The following is a 21,783-nucleotide window of genomic DNA, read 5'->3' as shown; positions in this document are numbered from 1 at the left end:
GATGCTGTAGTGGCTGAGGAAGTCTGCTTGTAGGTTGTCCTTTCCCTTGATATGGATGGCTACTAGAGAGATTATTCTCCCCTCGGTCCAGCCCAGGATGCGTTGTGCCAGGGTCAGGAGGGTTTTTGATCTGGTCCCTCCTTGCCGATTCAGATAGGCCACAGGTGTGGTGTTGTCTGATAATATTAGGACTTCTCTGTTCAGGATGAATTTTTGGAAAGCTTTTAGTGCTTTCCCTACTCCCTTCAATTCCCTGAAGTTGGATGAGGCTTGAGCAGTTCTTTTGCCCCAGATTCCCTGAGCTTGCGCCCCCTCTAGGTGAGCTCCCCATCCTCTGGTACTGGCATCTGTGGTAATTCTTACCGGATCCCATTGACCCCAGGGTCTGCCTTCCGATAAGTTGTTTGGATTGGTCCACCACTCCAGGGAAGACTGGACCTGTGGAGTGAGGTTGACCAATTCGTCTAGCGACTCTGTTCTTCTGTTCCAAGAGGACAGGTGGAAGAAAAGCAGTTCTTTGGCGTGAAGCTGTGCCCACACAATGGCTGGAATGCTGGCTGACATAAGACCTAAAACTTTTAGGCTTTCTCCCCTGGAACAGGGTTGAGCACTCTTTAGGGTTGGTACTGACTAAACTATTTTTTCCCCTCTTTTCTTCTTTTCTTTGGGAAGAAAGAGTTTCTGTGACACTGAATCCACTTGGAATCCCAGGAAGGGCCGTCTCTGAGTTGGCTCCGGGGATGATTTTTCCCAGTTTATGAGCCATCCTAACTTCTGTAGGAAGCTTATCGCCTACTGGGTATCCACTCTTACTTGTGCTTCTGATTTTGCAAAGATCAGCAAGTCGTCTAAGTAAGGGTTTAGGGCTATCCCCTGAATGTGCAGGTGAGCTACTGCCTCCGCTAGGATCTTAGTAAAGATTCTCGAACTGGATGTTAGCCCGAAAGGTAATGCTCTGAACTGCCAGTGAGTAGTTCCCTCTTCTGACACTATGGCAAACCTCAGGAAGGGCTAATGTTCCTGGTGAATAGGAACATGTAGGTATGCATCTTTGAGGTCCAATGTTGTCATGAACACATCTTTCAGTAAATTTTTCCTTACTGAGTAGATGGTTTCCATAGCAAATTTTTTGTAAAGAAGGAACTTGTTGAGATTTTTCAAGTTTATTATGAGGCAATGTTTGCCTGAGGGTTTTGGGACCACAAACACATGGGAGTAAAACCTTTGGAAAAATTGCTCCTTTGGTACAGGGATGATTACCAGTTCTGCCAACTCCTGGATCCCTATTAATAGGGCCTCTCTTTTTTGTATCCCCTTGGGAATCTGTGTAAGGGTTGTAGTTGGAGGGGGTATCGATGCAAATTCTAGTCGGTAGCCTTCTTTTAGGATACTGAGGATATATGGGGAGACTGTTATTTCTTTCCAGCTGGAAAGAAATTGGCTCAGTCTGCCCCCTACTTTGACTTTTAAGTCATTTGTTAACCCTTGTAGCGGGGGTGGAAGGGAAAAGCGAACTATTTCTTGATTTTCCCTTCTGAAAGTTCCAGTTCTTTGTGGGTTCCCTTTTGCTTCTTTGCTGTTTACTGTCCCTGGGACCACGAAAAAATTTCCTGTTAACTTCTCTGTGTTTTGTAGGAAATTTCTTTCCTTTTTCTGGAGGACCTGGAAAGGACATCATCCAACCCAGAGCCAAACAGAAGGGTTCCCTCAAACGGAAGACCACATATCTTGGATTTCGAGGTGAGATCACATTCCTATTCCTTAAGCCAGATGGCTCTCCTGGCTGTGTTCAGGAGAGCTCCTGTTTTAGCAGAGGCTACGACCGACTCTACAGCAGCATCTGCTAGGTAGGCCACCGCTTTACCCATTATTGACAAGGAATCTTGGATATCCTGAGTTTTTGTCTGAGAAAGATTCTTATTCAGTCTGTCAACCCAGAAAAAGGTGTTTCTTGCCACACAAGAGGCCGTCAAACCTGAAGCCATAGCAACTGCATTGGCATCCCAAGCTTTTCCCAGTAAAGTCTCAGCTTTTCTGCTCATAGCGTCCTTGATGCTACCTGCATCCAGGAAAGAGAGATCTGACTTTTTAGATACTTGTGCCAGGGGGGCATCCAGTTTTGGTCTTTTGAGGAATTTGCCTGTATCTTCCTCTTTAAAGGGAAACCTCCTTTTCCAAGGACTCCCTTTATTCAGCCTGTTCTCAGGTATTTGCCATTGTTGAAGAATTAAAGACTTCAATGAATGGTGAATAGGAAAAACTCTAGAAGGGCTCTTTCCTAGTCCTTTGTAGAGTTTGTCTTGTGCCGTGGTTTCTTTAGGCAAATCAGGAATCTCATCTGAGGTGTAAATGGCCTGAAGGAGACCCTGCATGTTCTCTAATCCGAATAGGTTCTTGGATGATTCTACCTGTCCCCTTCACCTTCTGAGCAGGATGGGGAATCTGAGCGGCTCTCCTCTGGTGACAACCTGACTTCTTCCCTAGCCTGAGCTGAGGGAAGACCCTGGGAGGCAGGTTCAAGACCTGAAGGTCTGGCTCTAGGCAGAGAGCTTTCTTGGGAAGAGGTACCTTCCATTGAAGAAGGATCTATAGGTTCCACTATACTAGGTTTTCCTAAGGAGGAACGTACTGTTTTAATAGTAGACAACATTTCTTCCTGCATTGTCTTAATGAAATGTCTCATTAGTTCTGTAGTTTCCTTTCCTGCCAATTTATAGATACATCTATAACAGAAAGGTTTTGTGTGAGAACTGGGCAACTTATCTCCGCAATTACCACACTTCTTATAGACAACAGGGCCTGCTAATGCTGGGACAACGGCAGGGGATTCTTGTGAACCGCTCAGGGACTATGGAAGACAGGATACAAAGCAGTATAAGTATCACTCTTCCTAAAATAAAAAACATGAGGACCAAAGAAAGAACATAAATGAGTTTGACTGTGGTCAGGGAAATGAGACAACTTCAAGGCCTTTTTTGTCGGTAACCAGCAGACTTTTAGAGACACAGTCCCAATAAAGAGACACATCCAGCACTTACCCTGTTCCGGCCTGGGTTTTGCTGTCGACACCTGGACCGGCCTCTCCTCCTCATTCCCCGGAGGATGAGTCGTGGAGGGCTTCATTTCCCCAGCAGATAACCGAGCTGCGATAGCCTTGGAGTCTGCTTTACCACTAGTAAGTGGCTCCGGCGTCTCCTCCACGTTCTTCTTCCCCATGTCGCACGCGTCTGACGCTGGTAATGGCTGTGACGTTGTACCGGAAGATCCGGTTTGCAGATGAGGCTTCTCAGAGTCTGCAGGTCAGTAACACAACAAACGTTCCATTGTAGGGTAGAAATACAATCTAAACTGAGGGCCAGAGGGAAGGGTGGGACCTTTTAACAAATTGTAATTTTTGTTTCCGGTAGGGAGGAGCCTATCATCTCTCACTGTTGGGCCGTCCTGGAAGAAGAGGAGAGAAAATAGAACTGTCTTGAAGGTGGATACGACCAGACTCAGAACCTGTATAACAGCAGCCAGCGAATCACAGCCTGTGGTCCCTGAAGTTTGTGCAGAGGAAGGACCAACCTGGTCAGAAAAAGAATAAGACCTAGGTAAATCAATTCCAGGGACAGGGATAGGGGGGACCTTAGGTAGTTCAGACATCACCTGAACATTTGCAGGAATTAAATCTGCACAAGGAGACTCTGGACCTAAAAAACCTGAAAAAGGACAAGCTTTGTCCTCTTTTATGGGTACCCCCCAATAGAAACATTTTGCGAATCTCCTTGACGCACACCAAAGAAGTCCATGGGGCTGGAAACCAGCGACGAGGTCCCCCCACGACAATAATGGGTGAGGGGAGGGCAGACCTTCATGCTGAAGAAGGAGTCATGTCTGCTGGTCCAGGGAAGCTAGCTCTAGGCTTACAAGACCAGGGTTGCTTGGAACCTCCCAGGGAAGGTTTAAAAGATCCATTTCCCTTATTCTCTGTCCCAGAAGCACAAAATAATTTTCTATGGGCTGAAAAGGAGGAACCCCGTCTGCAGCAAGGCTCCCTCCCTTTTCTTGACTGTGGCAGGAAGGTACTCTACCACCCCCCGTGATATCCTTAATGATGTCTTCCAGGGCAGCCCCAAACAAGCAATCACCTTGAAAGGGCAGCTCAATGAGAGCTTTCTTAGAGGCTTGGTCTGCAGACCAAATGTTAAGCCACAGCACGCACCTAATCACCACCGCTGAAACAGAAAAATTGGACAGCACAGGAGCTGTATCCAAAGCTGTATCACAAATAAACTGCAGCCCATGGACCAATTGGTCCACTAAATCAGAATAAGCAGCGGGGACCTGCTCACCCCCAAGCCCTGGCGCAAAAGCTTGGCCCATTCAGTTTTGGTCCAAGACACCATGGCTGAGGCAAAGACTGGCTGCAATCTTCTAGATTGTAAGCTCTAACGAGCAGGGCCCTCTAGTTCCTAGAACTTTACTTTAACTTTTGAACTGTATTTTAACTGTATTGTCTTCCTTCACATTGTAAAGCGCTGCGCAAACTGTTGGCACTATATAAATCCTGTATAATAATAATAATAATAATAATGCCGAACTAGCCATAGTACACATGCTGCTGCCACAGGCGCCAGGTCGCATTGGCGACTAGAATTAGTGACCTGGCGCCTGGGATGCACTGCAGGAGGTGTCCTGTCCCTTTTGTGCCCCCCCCCCCACCGACTACCGCGCCAGCCAATAATTGAGGGCGCGGCTTTGCGGCCTTCTTCAGTGAGAGAACGGGGAACTGGCGCCCTCTTGTGGTAGCCGGGAGTTCGACAAGCAGTCACTAATGGCTCTGTTTCCCCTGCCTGTCCTCAATTCCTGCCAATCTCCTTCCCAAGAGGAGACGAGACGGAAGTTTTTGCAGGCTTCAGCTCCCTGTCCACTTACCTTTGCTTAAAGGTAAGTGGACAGGGAGTGTGGTTATTATTATTTATTTTTTAAATTATTAAGAAAAAAATATTTTTCCTTTTTTTTCAATTAATAAAAAAAAAAAAAAATTATATATATATATATATATATATATATATATATATATATATATATATATATATATATATATATATATATATATATATATATATATATATATATATATATATATATATATATATATATATATATATTTTTTTTTTTTTTTTTCCTCGTCGTCATGCCACAGCCACACAGCCGAAGGCCCCTTTCACAGGGGCTGTCTGATCAGGTCCACCTGTCATTTGATCAGGCAGACCTGATGGGACCCTTCAGTCTCCTCTATGGAGCGGTAATCTGTTGCCATCTGATCCTGTCCGCCAAAAACGGATGGATAGTGATTCCATGGATCGGATCAGATGGCATTGGATGGAAACAGACAGACGGTCTGTTTCCATCCGATTGCCCTATAGAGGAGAGTGGGGTTCCAGTCGTCTTTATGTGTAAATTTAGTATGCTATTTTTTTGGAAATAAAGCTTGGTTGTTTGTTTAAAAAAAAAAAAAACTGGCTCCTAACTTTTTTAGCTGGCTCCTAGATTTCAGGCTAATTTGACAAGCCCTGCCTTAAAGGACGGGGATTCCTCTACTGGGATCATAGTACTTTCATTCAACCTGGAAACAGGAGGGTCCACCACTGGTGGACTAGCCCACCTTTTTAAAAAGGGACTCCTCAAAAGGGTAACGTACAGCAAAACGTTTGGGAACCACAAAGGGTAATTTTGGTTGTTCCCATTCTTTACAGGAAAACCTGTCAAAATATGGCACATAAGGAAACCCCTTTGGAGTTCGACATGACTTGTGCATACCAAACTACATAGCCACATCCGTGGCTACATCAGCCGCATCCTCCATTTTTAAAGTCTCACCCACTGGAGTGATAAGTGCGTCTACCAGCGGTTTATCAATCGCTGCTGCGACCATGGAGGAATCATCCTCACTAACGAATGGATCAGGGGGTGTGATATTAAGTCCCCCTGGACGGACCGCGTCCACGGTGGCATTAGGCTCAGAATCAGATGAGACAGCCTGAGCAGGGGAAAGCGGGGAACGCTTCCTCCTGGGCCTTTGCCCACACGCCACTTCCACCAGGACACTAAGGACTGCAGGACCGAAGTACATGCAACCATGGGAAACTGGGGTTCCAAGGCACCTGCAACCTCTATGAAGGGGTCAGTGGGGGAAATGTGACCCAGAAGCTCCATAAAGGAAAGGAAGACCTTGCAGTACAAAAACGATCTTTTAGCCCCACTAAAGGATCCCCTTAAGGCTCAGGGTACCTATCTGCAGAGAGACACACCATAGGGACCCCCAAAGACTCACCCTACGGACCGGAGGAGCGCAGAGAATTCGAACCCAGCATCATCATGGACGCTATCTCTGTTTATATGTCCCCGCCACAGGAAGAGGAAACTAAGGAGGAAGAAGAGGAGGAGGAGCTTCGGCATCCCCATGAGGCTTATCTCCAGCATCTCCCAGACTAAGGGAAAATGTCCCCCGTGACATCATCCGGCTACACAAACATGGCCGCCAACCGGAGACCAGCCAGACTAAGGGAAAATGGCCCCTCACCAGCTACAAACACTGAAGCATGCTGCCAGGACCTTTCCTGCACCCTCTGCAATGGGACCCCCCTGAAGGTAGGACCCACGTTTAGGGGAAACTCTGTTGTGCACTCTGCACCGGTCGATGCGCCGGGACCCCCCCTGCACTATACCCACACTGCAAACAGCAGGGCATGCACCTAGGGGTCTCCCACTCTGGGACCCCTCAAGACTATCAGGGCGGAACACACACTATCCCAGGACCCTTACAGGAGTAGGGATGGGGGGGGGGGGGGGGAGAACCCAGGGGTCTTCTCTGCCCTGGGACCCCCACCAGACTCTAGGTCCAGACAGGGGGAAATGGGAGTGGGGGAAGCCCAGCTCAGTGAGGGATTTAAGGATGGGAGGAGGGACTGTCCCTGGAGGTTACCTGCATCCACCCCAAAGAAAACCACCAAAAGGGGAGACTGAACTTCCCCTTCCATGGTGTGGGTAACGCTCCAGACAGAACTCCTCTCCACCGAAGTAGGGGAGCCGTCGGCCAAAGGACCACTGTGACTCAGACCCAAGCCCAGTCATATGCGACCCTGCGAGACGTTTAACTCGCGGCCAGCCTCTGTCCCTGAGGCTATGTCGCGGCCGACCTAACGCATAGCTGCGGTCTGCACACGCTCGCTGGCTGAGCTGGGGGGGGGGGGGGACCACTGGATCTACATTATCCAGCCCGTCGCCCTGCCTGGCAGCTGATTATAAATCTGAGAGAAATACAAAAAGATGTAAGAAAGGAGAAAACTGCTAGGACCATAGATCCCAGCCGGGAGCCTAGGTCCTTACTCCTGACTAAACATATTAAAACCGATTACCTACAGCAGAGAGGTGGGTTCTATACCAGCTGAGGACGTCCCGTGGGCGTAGCCAGGTTTTTTATTTCTGCCTAGTCCTACTTCTGAAGGAGGCACTATAACCCACTAGTTATGATATATGGAGCACTGTGTCCATCAAACAAAAGAGAAAAACACTTTCCTGGCTTTGCTCCTTAGAAGAACACCACAATAAAACAAAATTCCTCGGTTGTAAGTAGGTCACTTACAGGGACATGAGTCAGAATAGTGGATGCAAGAAGTTCCCTGGCTTCATCCACTCTGGTCTTTTTCGGTCCTCCTCCGCCCCACATTCTCTGTCTCCTCACCTTATTGCCAATGTATTTTAAAGCCTGGAACAAAAAAAGTAAAGAAAAAAAAACAAAAACAGAAATAAAGACCTTGTTAACGCAAACAAAAACATTCTAGAGCAACCCCATTTAGTTCATAGAGTTTAATGTGTGAGGGGCAATTTTACAACACTGCCAACGCAAATTGTATAGAAGATGTCAACCATAACTGGATGAAAGCTTGCTAAAGCACAGTGCAACTACCAGTTGTCATTTTCCCCTTTTAGAAAGGACTGTTGTTGCAGATCTCCTCCAGTGTTTCCTTCAGTCATTTTCTGTCTATGTGCGCCAGCATTGGCTGACTGTTATAAATGGTATACCATACCTGAGCGATAAGCATTTGCACAGCTCCTAATAGTCTTTATTAGTGGCTCGTGTAGCATAGTGAAAGAGGAGCAAGTTAGGTATTGCTGAAGTCGTAACTTACACAAACTATGGACTCTTGATCTAATAGACTGTTCATGTAATAGTGCCCAGAGCTGTCACATGAAGCAAGTCAAGTGCTCCTTCATATCCAACCATATCAGGCATTTCCTTTGTTTTTGTTGATAAAACATAGTGAAGGGGGAGTTAAGGAAAAGTATGAATGTGTTGGGAGTATATGCTGTATATACATGAATATAACCTAAAGTTTTTCTTGAAAACCGTGTGGGAAATATACACAGCCAGGTTAATAAATCCATCTTCCTCCCTTATACAACTAGCAGCTGTCCTGTATAGCACTAAAACCCAACAAGCAGGATTGACCCAACACTGATAGGGCAAAAACAAAGGATTTAGTACGTTACAGTAACTAAAACCACCTGGGCAGTTTTGTCTCCAGCCAACTGCGTCACTTCAAAAGAGAAAACAAAAATCAAAATCAATAAAACTTTATTTAGTGCTAAGCATGACAAGAAAGCACTGTAATTGGGGTTCCGTCTCGCCAGAGCCACATTTGTATTGTAGGCTTTATTCCAACAGCTCAGTTATGTATTGAATATTTCTTTTATTTATTTTTCAGGCACAAAAGAACTTGGGTGCATGCCACGATTACTGTAAAGCGTTCCCAAAAAAAAAGAAAAAAAAACACAATCTGGAAGTTTTAATGATCATTTACAATATAATGGACACACCTGCATCTGGGTGAAGATCTGAGCTTTTTGGCATTCTTCCAGGCTGGGCGCAAAAGCTGCCATTACATTTTCCTCAGTTCCGATCATCTGGACGATTTCTTGGTCACTTTCAACCCCCATGGCCTATATGAAAACAAAAAGATGAAGAATAGATGGTAAAATAAAGAATAACTTCAGGGCTTGAGAAATTTGCTTGAAATCTAAGAGACAGCTAAAAAGTTAGGATCCAGTATTTTTTGCGCATGCCGAATGGCCGGCTTCTGCCGGACCGGCTGCCATACACACGGGCCGAATGGCGGCCAGTTTTTAATGAACCGGCTTATGCTGCCCATCATTTGGGCTGTGTGTACTTGGCTTAATGGTGTGCTGGGCAGTGGCTCACTAGGGAAGGACAGTGAAGCAAGTTGGAGGAGATAGGAGATCCAGTAACTCATGCCCCCTTAGGCCCCTTTCGCACGTGCACCTCCGCTAAGCATATTCCGCTTGCTCAGTGGGGATTTTTCCACTAATCCCCAATGAGCAGGTGGATGACAGGTATTGTCTACTCCACTATGCAGAGCGAACATGGACACAGTCCCGCTCTCCTCTATGGGGCAGTCGGATGGAAATGGACTGCCTGTCCATTTCAATCCGATACCATCTGATTTGATCCGTCAGACGGATGGAAAGTAGGACCACTTGTTTTTGACCGACAGGATCGGATGGCGGCAATTGTCAGCAGACATCCGCTACTCAATAGAGGAGACTGGAGGGTCTCCTCTGAAAAACTGACAGGAGGACCTGATCAGACAGCCCGTGTGAAAGAGGCCTTCGGCTGTGTGGCATAACAGGGAGAGAATAAAAAAAATAAAAATAATAAAATTAATTTTAATGGAAAAAAAATAAAAATAAATAACGGTTTCCAGCTTTGTGGGGTTGTAAATGGAACTGAGGCTGTTCCGACCAGCTGCCCCACACTCCCTGTCCACTCACCAGCATGGATAGGGCTCCAGACCAAGCCCTCAACATCTTCAACCTTTTCTCCGAGCAGTAAAGGCAGGGGAAACCCTCAGCGCAGACAGTGACTGCTTGTTGCAGCCCCAGCCACCACAAGAGGGCACCGGTTCCCCAATGCAAGAGTCTCCCTACAGCAGGCCGCAAAGCCACAGCCTCAATTACCCTCTGGCGCAGCATCGTAGTCAACGCACCCGGAGGGGGGGGTGGGGCCGCATGGGAACAAGACATTTGCGGCAGTGTAGCCCAGGTGCCAGGCTGCTTCTAGTCGCAAATGCGACCTGGCACCTTGGGTTTGTCGAGCACTGTACAACTTTTACTGTGAGAAAATTATGTAAAAAAAAAAAAAATGCAAAGAGCAAAGCTAAAGAGTTAATGCAGGGTAGATGGCGCACAGGTGGATAAGATACGGTATCCAAAGTGAAAGCCTGAGTGTGGAAAATCTGTCAGGAACAGTGCATAGATAGCAGCAGCAGCACTGGTAGGCACAGCAAGAAGGCAGCTCACAGAAGATAGAGTCTCTAAGTAACATGAAAACAAAAAACACTGGAGCGCCACTAAGTGCAGTAATAAAAGGACTGTGGCTTTATTAGAACAAATAGGCAACTTACAAGACAAAGGATGATATGTACATGTCAGACCCTACAGGGGTCAAAGAGGCTGCAACATGGGAAGCGCCTCTGAAAGTAAAAGAAAGTCCCAAATTTTGGGTTCTCCATAGAAAAGTAATAGAGGGAAAATCTTCCAATGAGGACACTAGCTCTGGTGAGCAGGGGGGCCCCAAGGAATTTCCCTAATTTGCAAGGATTTCCTCTCACTTTCTGTTCATCTATGACAGGATGTGAAGAGAAATCTCTGCAATGGAACACAGATGAAGGAAAAAAAACTGACAGGGGCTATAACCCTCCCTTACTCTACCTAAAATGGAAAAAAAGAAGAAAAAAAAATATGTTTTGCCTATAGTTCTACTTTAGGATAACCACACACGATACTTCTGGTCTGCTTCAAGCAGATGACAGGAGACAACTCTCCCACAGTATACTGAAAATTTGTATAGGATAATAAGAAGCAGGTTAGAACTAATCAAGGGGGCCATGCCGTTGAGGTGATCCACACCTTAGAAATATTATTTGGGCATCCTCTAGAGCAGGGGTAGGGAACCTATGGCTCGCAAGCCATACATGGCTCTTTTGATGGCTGTATCTGGCTTGCAGACAAAATCTTTAATAAAGGGGGGCGTGTCCGGACGTGAGCCGCGCTGGACATGTAGTCCCAGAAGTCCGCCACATCTACCACTTAATCCAGTGCCATCTGCGTAGCTGTGCCTGGTGCCAAGGAGATTTCTGCACCCATCGACTTAGTACACTTTGTGGGCTACCCACCGCTACCCTCAGTTCGTCTCTGGGTGACCGGATTGCCAGGCTACTGACCCCGCAGCCTACTCGCAGTACCGCTGCCGGCTCGTGTGCTGTGCATCTGAGGGCCTTGGCAATCACCACCCCGGTAAGGAGACCTGCCATCCGCTCCCTGTGTCCCGACAGACACGATCTCCTTCCCCTCCGACACCCGGGGAGCTGCCTCTCACATCCACTTCTGAGGCCTTCAGCGGCCGGCCGCCGTTTTCTCAGGGCCTATACTCCCCTCCATCACTCGCAGGCCTGCAGGCGCTTCACCACTCTGGCCTCATTGCATACCTGCCTGCTCTGCTCTTCCCGACCGGACTCCAGGCACTTTCACACGGCTCCATCTACTCACTGTATAGCTGCGGCCCATGAATATGTATATTAAATAAAGGTTCCCGACCCCTGAAATATAGTGTATGGCTCTCACGGAATTACGTTTGAAAATATGTGGTGTTCATGGCTCTCTCGGCCAAAAAGGTTCCCGACCCCTGCTCTAGAGTCATATGTAAATTTGTACAATGGTATCATTTTATTACCAACGGACTTCCAGAGGTCTAAAGTAGGGATCTGAGGAGATTTCCATTTAGGGAGTATAGACTTAGGAGCATAAAATAAAAATATAAAAAAAAAATAACAGAAATTTCCTGCGTTGTATATAAGAAAAAAGGCAGCTAACACAAATGTGGTGTACCCAACCAGCATGTAACATATAGAGAAAGAAAAGTGTAGCGCACTAACACACAAGTTGTTTTAAAAAAGAGTCCATATAACTGGGTGTCCAAGACGACAGTCATAGGGGACATAGCCGTCACTTAAAGGTGTAGTAATGTAAATCCATGGTGAATAACCACCACCACCAGAAAGATTGGACACTCACCAGATTGCATTGCTACCATTACAATAGCAAAAAAGCCTCAATCGTACATACTAGCCAAGGATCATTCAGGATGTCAAAACCGAAGGGAAACCTCCACTGAATCACGCAAATGTATCCAACTGGGAATGAAGTAGCTCAGCCAGAGCCCAAAAGTAAAATCATGGTGCAAAACATTTATTGAAACAAATCATAAAATAATACAAACATCAAATCACATGTAACTCACATAAGATGCTGCGGGCGACCCGGAATCGCACAGCAGCGGGATGTTAATGCCAAAAAGTCGCATCTACGTGCTTCGTCCTAAAGGATATGATCACAGGGTCATTTGGCACCGACATCCATGTAGATATATATATACCCTGGTGTCCCCAATCTGGAGGTTTAGACAATTTGCATGGGACGCACACATATACACACACTTATATACAGGGACAAAACGGCAAATGCCGTAAAGATGTATCAATATTGTCATACATTCTAAATCATTAAACAATGAAGTCATGTCAGGCATAGCTCAAACAGAGCCAAGCTGTCAAAAAATATTGATAAAACCTGACCTGCAAAACTGGTAAGTCCAGCACACACAATAAAAAATACAGAATCTCTCTCTCATACACATATATATATATATATATATATATATATATATATATATATATATATATATATATATATAATATAAAGGAAGTGATAAAGATATACAATCCAAATAGCCTTTTTTGGTATCAATTAAGCAATTGATGTCCCGGTCGACATTTAAACCATACGGGGCCTAAAAACTCATAAATCCATTTTGTCTCGAGTTTGGATTTTTCCTTGGTTTTATTGCATCCTCTCCATTGGGGTTCAAGTTCATCAATACCCACAAACGAAATGTCTTTAGGATTTTTATTGTGTACATTTCTAAAATTAGCTGAAAGGCTATGATCTTTAAAGCCCCGTCGGATATTATAAACATGTTCTCTGAGACGATCATAAACATGTTCTCTGAGATGATCACGCTCGTGGTTCTCCCCACATACTGTAAACCACATGTACATTGGAGGAGATAAACCACGTGCATGGAATTACATGATATAAAAGAATCCACTTCATGGATTTATTGGTGTTAGTTGAATGGAAACTGTATCTTTTTTTTTACAATTATTACCCTTAACCTCACATATAACGCACCTATTGCACAGGAAAAAAAAAAAACTCATATCTGAAAAAAAAAAAAAAAACTGTAGGTCTCAATGGGAAATTCACTACATTAGGAGCTAGCCGGTCACGTAAATTAGGTGCCTAAAAACTACTGATGGTATCAGATAAGACAGTATTCAAAATGGGATCTTTAATAAGTATGTTCCAGTGTTTAATGATATGTTTGATTTCCCAGTGTTGGGTAGAAAAACTTGTTATAAATGGTCATACTATATTTCTATTAGTATCCTTTGTTTTACTGGCTAACAGAGGTTCTACCAGAGAGTTCCACCTTTCTCTGAATATCTTCAAGATCCTCTGCTTCATAACCCTTCTGCATAAAACGTTCCTTTATTATTTGACTCGGAGTGCGAAAATCATTCAGTAAAGTACAGCTCCTTCTCATCCTAACCATCTGTCCTTTAGGAATATTTCTTAGCCACATAGGGTTGTGACCGCTGGTCAAAGGGATGTAGCTTTTGCAGTCCACACTTTTAAACTATGATTTAGTTACCAATTTGTTATTATGCACAGTGATTGTCAGATCAAAAAAAATTAATTCCTTGTGTACTATAGGTGCGTGTGTCATACAATGTTGACCTAATTATTATTAAGGTAAGTGATGAAATTGTCTAAAGAGACAGTCACCATTCTAAACAAAAAACACCCTTAGTTTACAAAAAAAAATTGACTATCAAAACAAAAATAAAATTGTGTGAAATAGGAAAGTCAAGCAGATGTAAAAAAAAAAATGTTTCTGTATAATGGGGATGTTTTTGAAAACGAAGGGTGTAGCCATGGGCGCTATGCTTGCCCCTAGTCTTGCGAACCTATTTATGGCCAGGTGGGAACATGACACGATATATGGGAAACATTGGCCTGCTTTGATATTTTATAAACATTATATTGATGACATACTTGGTTTGGAATGGTGACTCTGTCTCTTTAGACAATTTCATAACTAATAAAGTATGTCCATTTAGAACTAACTTTTCTACCCAACACTAAGAAATCAAGCATATCATTTAATGACACTGGAACATACTTACTAAAGATCCCATTTTGAATAATGTCCTATCTGATAAACCATCAGCAGTTTTTAGAAAGGCACCTCAATTACGTGACATGCTGAGTCCTAATAAAGCGAATTTCCCATTGAGACCTACGTTTTTTCCCCGTGCAATAGGTGAGTTATATGTGGGGGTTAAGGGTAATAATTGTAAAAAGGATTCACAGTTTCCATTTAACTAACATCAATAAATCTTATTTTTCCTTATTATTCCTTATTTTATACCATGTAATTGCACGCACGTGGTTTATCTCCTCCCATGTACATATGGTATACAGTATGTGGGGAGAACCACAAAGCGATTACGTGATCGTCTCAGTGAACATGTTTACAATATTAGACAGGGCTTTAAAGATCACAGCCTTTCAGCGACATTTTTGCATTAACATCCCGCTGCTGTTGTGGCTCCAAGATGGCCGAGAATCCATTTCCTGTGACTTAAGCAAATGTGGCCATCTGGCCACTTCAGGTTCTACGGCAAGATAGCCGCTTCGCTACTTCCGGTCGTGGCATCTCACACTAATGATCTAAACCTGCAGATTGGGGACACCAGGGTATATATTTACATGGATGTTGGTGCCAAATTACCTTGTGACCACGTCCATTAGAACAAAAACACGTCAGTGCGACATATTGGCATTGACGTCCCACTGCTGTGCGATTCTGGGTCGCAAGCAGCATCTTATGTTAGTTACATCCGATTTTCTGAATTATTTTATGGATTTGCTTCAATAAAAATACATACCATGATTTTACTTTTGGGCTCTGGCTGAGCTACTTCCTTCCCATTTGGATACATTTGCGGTGATTCAGTCGAGGTTTCCCTTTGGTTTTGACATCCTGAATGATTGTTGGCCTTGACATCCTGAATGATCGTTGGCCATGTATGATTGAGGCTTTTTTGCTACTGTAATGGTAGCAACACCATCTGGTGCGTGTCCAATCTTTCTGGTGGTGGCGGTAATTCACAATGGATTTACATTACTGCACCTTTAAACGACGGCTATGTCGCCTAGGATTGTCGTCTTGGACACCCAGTTACATAGAATCTTTTAAAACAACTTATGTGTTCTATCTGTATAAAATAATAAATAGGGCTATCAAAATTCTCATGGCCCTGGGGAGGTAGCTAGTAAAATGGACCAGACCTGATATACAAAAACGACAATGGACATTGGTATCGAGATGGTAGTAACTTAACAAATGCACCAATAAATTTCAGTCCAAAAATAAAAAAATCTTAAACCCGGACAATACCAAAACACATGTAGACCCAATCAACCGAGTCAAATGCTTTGGCTACCTCTAGCATAACCAGAACCCAGGAGGCTCCGGGGGAGCTGCAAGTGTGTTAGGACCCTGCACAGGTTGAGGTCAGTTAATTTACCTGGGATGAAACCAGTTTGGTCAATACTAACTGAGGATTATTAAAGTTTTGTCAGTCTCATAGCCAAGACCTTAGTCAGGACCTTTAAAATCATAATTCAGAAGGGAAATAGGTCGATAAGATTAACAGGATTTGTGGTCTTTCCCTGATTTAGGTAATAGCAGAATGTGTGCTTGGTACATTGAGGGGGGTAAGGACTGTGACTTGTAATGTTCCCCAAATACTTTGCAGGGCCTTGGTGCTAGGTCTTTTACATATTCAAAACGGAGTAATAAAGAAACAAACGTTACTGTCCAACCCACTCAGCGCTTAAGTGTTCTGCAATGCTCAATAGAATAGACATTAAACATCTAACAACTCTACAAGGTGTTAAAACTCAAAAAGCCAATATCCGCAGCAAGCAGCTGCTATATCATACCAAAATCCAAAACAAGGTGCGTACAAGAGTAATAGCCCACATAAGCACTAGCAGCGCTAAATTCAACCTATCTGACAAAGGGCAGCGGATATATAGCTATGTACATTTAGCAAGTGGATCCTTACGGACCAATATTGTTTGTAAAGTCCATAAAAGTTCTTAGGGTGGAGTCCTACAGAAAACGAGGTGCATGGAAGACTTAGTGTTCTGATGTTAATAGTAAGAACCAGTGCTGTATAACACAGAATCTTCCTTGCTGATCCCACAGCAGCCACCAAGATCCTTCACCACACCGCTGTGCTCCCCCCTATAGTGTTGATATATATTGATATATATTGGTCGGACTAAGAGGACTTTGGGCAAAAGGGTCTCGGAGCACATAGGGAACATACTAAAGGGTTATAAGTACCATAGTGTTCCTTTGCACTTTAAGCACCACCATAACAAGGTCCCCTCTGGGTTGCGTTTCTGGGGGATCGAGAAGGTGGATCAAGTATGGAGGGGCTCCAATCGGGTCAGGGAGCTCTCCAAGAGAGAAACCTTCTGGATCTACCAGACCAACGCATTAGTCCCTAATGGTATGAAGGTTGAGCTGGACATCAATTGCTTTATCAGCGATTACTAGTTGAAATGGGACTAAGAAACAATGTTTACAACCTGAGTGGAGGTGATCTATCCATGGGTTCCAGTCTTATCAGTATTGTATGTCTTGATTTAAAAAGCACCTGGGGCTGGTGTTTTATGCCTGATTTTAGTTCATTTCATTTTTTCTTTTATATATATTTTATTCAAAATGTATTCGGGTCCATCCGATTTTAAATTATTGGAATATAGTAAATTGTTTTACATGATTTTTTTATGGGATTTTATCTGAGTAATTGAATTTTATCAGAGTTCATACTGGATTTTATTCGATTTGGTTTTATTTAAGTCGGGTTTAACTAATTTAATCTGCCTTTTAGAATTTCTGCTATTCTGTATTTATGTGATTTTATTTATATAAAATATGATATATAGCTATTGTAGCCATAGGGATGGCACACCAGCACAAACAGGCATTAGCTGCAGCACATGACCCTTATTGAACTAGCGGTTTCATTTATGGTAATGGAGTATAAAGCTGGTAAACAATTTATGGTGCAAAAGGGTTAAATAGTAGCTGCTGTAGCTTTGTATTGTTGTATTTTTGTGTAATAGTCATAATTTTTCATATAATGTTAAGGTGAGCATACATAGACATATGTGTGCCCTGTTTTTTGGATAAAATTAGCATTTGCCTTGGTTCTTCTGTACAATTATACTATGATGTATTGAATGCTGGCTGGGACGGAATTTGTGAAAACGATGTCTCCACTGTCCGCAGATACGGTCATGAAGCCTGGCCGCGTCTATGTTTCCTGGTTCCGACGGGGGCGGGGTTTCAGCATAGCGGCTTGGGCGTCCCTGGCGTTCCTACGAGCGGATGTGGAGGCTTGTAGCTCCACTTCCGGTCTTCGCGAGGGACAGGATGTGGAGGTTGGCAGCTCCACATCCGGTTTCCGGTCTCCGCTGCGAGGCGGCGTTCGTGGTAGCGGTTCCGGTGTCTCCAGCATTCGGATGGGCAGATTTGGAGGCCGACGGAGGAGGAGTTTCCGGCCGGCGCCAATTGAAGGAGCAAAGGTACCGCCCACTATTTGTCCCCAAGGGGTATATTAAAGAGGAGATGATGCTGCGTGCTCACGCCCTCAGTAGAAGTTGCAGTGCAGACGAAACTCGTCAGAGCGTGAGCATGCAGCCTTTTTTGGTACATCTGGAATATCCTAGGAGTCCCCGGGTCACGCCATTTGGAGTCCGGACGTATTTGGGAAATCGTTGGCAGGATCACCCATATCGTGCGGCTCAGTGGGGACAACGTTGACGGTGGGAGGACCGGGATATTGCCTTGGACATGTTTTTCTGCCTAATTACGTTTCATCCCATGTGAGTGTGATTTTAATTACTAATAAAAGTATAGTGTGTGCATATTACGCTATGGGTCCCTGTCATTCTCTTTGCATGTGAGAGGAGGAAGTGTTGACCATTGCTCTACCAGTTGGATTTGAAGGCTAAGGTGGATCGCCATCATAAAGTGGAGGATCTCTGGTTGAATAGAGCGCTTTACCCAAGTGCTAAGGGTACGTGTGCACACTATAGGGGGGAGCACAGCGGTGTGGTGAAGGATCTTGGTGGCCGCTGTGGGATCAGCAAGGAAGATTCTGTGTTATACAGCACTGGTTCTTACTATTAACATCAGAACACTAAGTCTTCCATGCACCTCGTTTTCTGTAGGACTCCACCCTAAGAACTTTTATGGACTTTACAAACAATATTGGTCCGTAAGGATCCACTTGCTAAATGTACATAGCTATATATCCGCTGCCCTTTGTCAGATAGGTTGAATTTAGCGCTGCTAGTGCTTATGTGGGCTATTGTTCTTGTACGCACCTTGTTTTAGGTCTTTTACATGTAGTCTGTACCATTTTCCCTCTAACCCATCACACTTGGGAGTTTTATTGTGAGAAATTAGTTAATAGCCCCCTCGATTTCAGAGATGGAAATTTCTTGAACTAGGGACTCTGCCTCCTTATCCGATAATGACGATAGAGAGAGACTTCACAGAGTGTCTATCGAAGGCAAGAGATCAGGGAAGGGGCCTTGGTGGTATAAGGATTGGAAAAAAAAAACCAAACAAACGGTCATAGAATATGAGAGGGGTCAGTAATAGATTCCCCAGCATCTGAAATCAGTTCAGAGGCAACTGTCAGGTGTCTGGAGTCTACGACCAAATTGGCTAGCAGTTCATCATGCTTATCCCCAGATTCAAACAAATTCCCAGCTTGAACAGCAGCATCAGCATGCGTGAGAGATGCGAGATGAAGCTCTAGATCTCTGCGTGTCTTTGCCAGAATAGAATAGTTTTCCCCAGTGGGTGAGGAGGTAAAAATCAGAAGCTCGGGCTCAGCCCACTCAAGCAAGATCAACTGGGCATTATGTTCGACTCAAGCCAATTTGATGGCCAAAATATATTGCCCTCGTGTATATGCTTTATAGGTATCCCACATCACCTGGGGGGGATGTAGAGGATTCATTTGTCTCACAATATTGAGCAGCGGAGTACGTCAGAAAACCCTGTACATTCTCATTATGAAGCCTTCTGGGGTCCAAACGCCAGCAGCCCAAGGATTTACTGCCCCCTACAACTATAGTAAGTCCCAACTGAGAATGGTCTGAAATGCCACCCAAGTAGAAAGTCACCCATATAGCTGATAACATCAGTCTAAGGCTAAATGCAAAATCGATACAGGGACCAGATTTATGTAAAGCGGAGTAATGTGAGTAGAATCGGTCTAGCCGGAACTTGATCTCCATATTTCAGTCAAATCTAAGGTCTGAGCCCTGGACCAAAGGTCCACACTAGATGTTCTCTGAGGATTGGATTTGATCTAAATCAGCCTGCAATATAGAATTAGAATTTCCAGCCAATATGACTAACAATCAGTAGAGATATTAGTCTCTCCTGGATGGCATAACATATTCCAGGGGAAAATGGCAGAGGAATATACACATTGACAAATGCGCATTTCAAAGCACCCAATTCTTGGATTAAAATAATAAAGCAGCCTCCTGGATCGGAACATACATGTAGTACCTTAAACGCAAGGGATTTATTGAGAAGTATGGTGACCCCCCCCTGGCGTAGCTGGAATAGGTGGTGCCTGTTGCAGCGACGCGTTACAGAGGGATAGAATTTTGTTCCCTAAAAGAGGAGTTTGTAGAAAAAAAAAGGATATGTGGTTTATGAGTATTGAGGAATTTAAACATAAGTGATAGTTTTATTTTTCAAAACCTGTGTATTCCAAGAAACTATTTTAAATTCTATTCTATTGGGACCCTAATCAGAATAAAGTATCAAAATATAGTTATTATTCAATGAAACAATATTACAGAGGAACCAACCGAAGGAGAAAAACAAGTCATGCCCGCAGGGGGAGTCAGTCCTCCAAACTATAGTAGCATGGGCATTCACAGGTAGGGGCAGGGGGGGGGGCAAATGCCCCCCCTTGGAATCTCAACTTCCCATTTTAAGTGGTTGTTAAGCCACTTTATACCATCCTGTCTGTCCTGTTTAATAATCATGTGTGCCTGTGTGTCTGTGTTTTAAAAAAATAAGCTGTTCTTTACCAGTTTTCAGAGGGCTGAGCCCCGCTCACGTGACCTGTCAGGTCTCTCCTCTCTCTGGCTGACAGCTGCCTGCAGCAGGCGGGGCCAAGGATTCCTCACTGATGTCAGTTGGGAGGGGAGGAGGAGGGGAGGAGGGGAAGAGGAGAGGAGGAGCGAGGTGGCGAGTCACGTGATCGGCGAGTGGCACTCTATACTTGTAAAGAATGGCTTATTTTTATAAAAGACAGATACAGGGGCACACAAGATTATTAAACAGACTGTAGACAGAACATGAAACTTTAAATGAAACTACAGCAGCAGCAGCGGAGGGGGGGTGGGCACTGACACAGGAGCAGACAGGCAGGGAGGGAGGGGGGAGAGAGGACAGAGGAGGACAGGAGGGCTGCAGATGATGGAGGCACATAAACTGACCACGGTGTCAGGGCTCAGCAGCCATGGTATACCGTGGTCAGTTTACAGAGGGGAGGACATAGCCAGGCAGGATCAGCCAGGTATTTTAGGTGATATAAGGGGCCAAATTACACAGCAAAGCACTGTGCTGTATAACATGCTTTAAGGGAATATACTCAAAATAAGTATAATGACTAAGCCCCTCCCCTTCATGACATTGTTGAAAGGGGGCAGAGCATGGGTGACCTTAAAATTATGCCCCCCCTGAAAAACGTTCTGCGGACGCCCATGTATAGTAGCACTATGGGAAAGAATATGAGCCAGACAGCACCAGCAGCTAAAGATGAACATCATATGAGACAGTTGGTTGCCATAAAACACTAACATAATGAACATAATAAAAACCCTCATCAGCTAGCAACCCCAACAACTACACCAGTCAATTCAATACCCATATTTCTTAGAATGTCTGTCTTGCTTGAAATCTCTCCAAGGAGTGGGGATAGCAGAACTTCTAATGCCACTACAAGAAGGCAGAAACCTTGGGGGGGGGGGTGAGGTGTGGAGAACAATAAACAAATAGGTAACTCTAGTAAGGCAAGTATTAAGATAAGTAAACTGCGTATAGGACCACTGGGCCAACAGGCACCCAGGGACACTATGGGGTAAGGCATTAGTAGGGCAATAGTATAAAGACAAATTTATACTTGTCGATTCCATGATAGCACTGAACAACCCTCCGATCCCATGTCAATATTGGTAGGAGACATAAATGAAGGATCCGAAGAATAGTGGCATACCCCAGTGCATTGAGTAAGAACAAAACGTGTCAGAAGCAGGTGAACTTGCTTTCCACAGGGTGTTCTGCCAGTCATTAGCGTCAGCTGGAAAATCGAAGAAACGGACTGAGTCCTCATATGGGACATATTTTTTCTTGAAGTCCATTGAAAGATACAAAGTCTTTCAACTTTGGGTTAAGCTGCCAAACGGTCACCT

The 21,783-nt window shown here is 44.4% G+C and overlaps 1 protein-coding gene across 1 annotated transcript in view; it reads right to left on the bottom strand.

Moving 5' to 3' along the window:
* The window catches only part of POLR3B (RNA polymerase III subunit B), a 256,879-nt gene that overhangs the window by 187,799 nt on the left and 47,297 nt on the right, over nt 1-21,783 (bottom strand). Inside the window, exons 10-11 of the mRNA XM_082257170.1 lie at nt 8,866-8,988; nt 7,631-7,753 (exon numbers count right to left, since the gene is read on the bottom strand). Coding sequence (XP_082113296.1) covers nt 7,631-7,753; nt 8,866-8,988 — 246 coding nt within the window. The remainder of the gene's footprint in view (nt 1-7,630; nt 7,754-8,865; nt 8,989-21,783) is intronic.

This window comes from Pelophylax lessonae (assembly GCF_965119305.1).
Source record: "Pelophylax lessonae genome assembly, chromosome: 4".
NCBI classification, from domain to species: Eukaryota; Metazoa; Chordata; class Amphibia; order Anura; family Ranidae; genus Pelophylax; species Pelophylax lessonae.
Note: the sequence above shows the minus strand (reverse complement) of the source record. Positions and strands in the feature narration are given on the sequence as shown.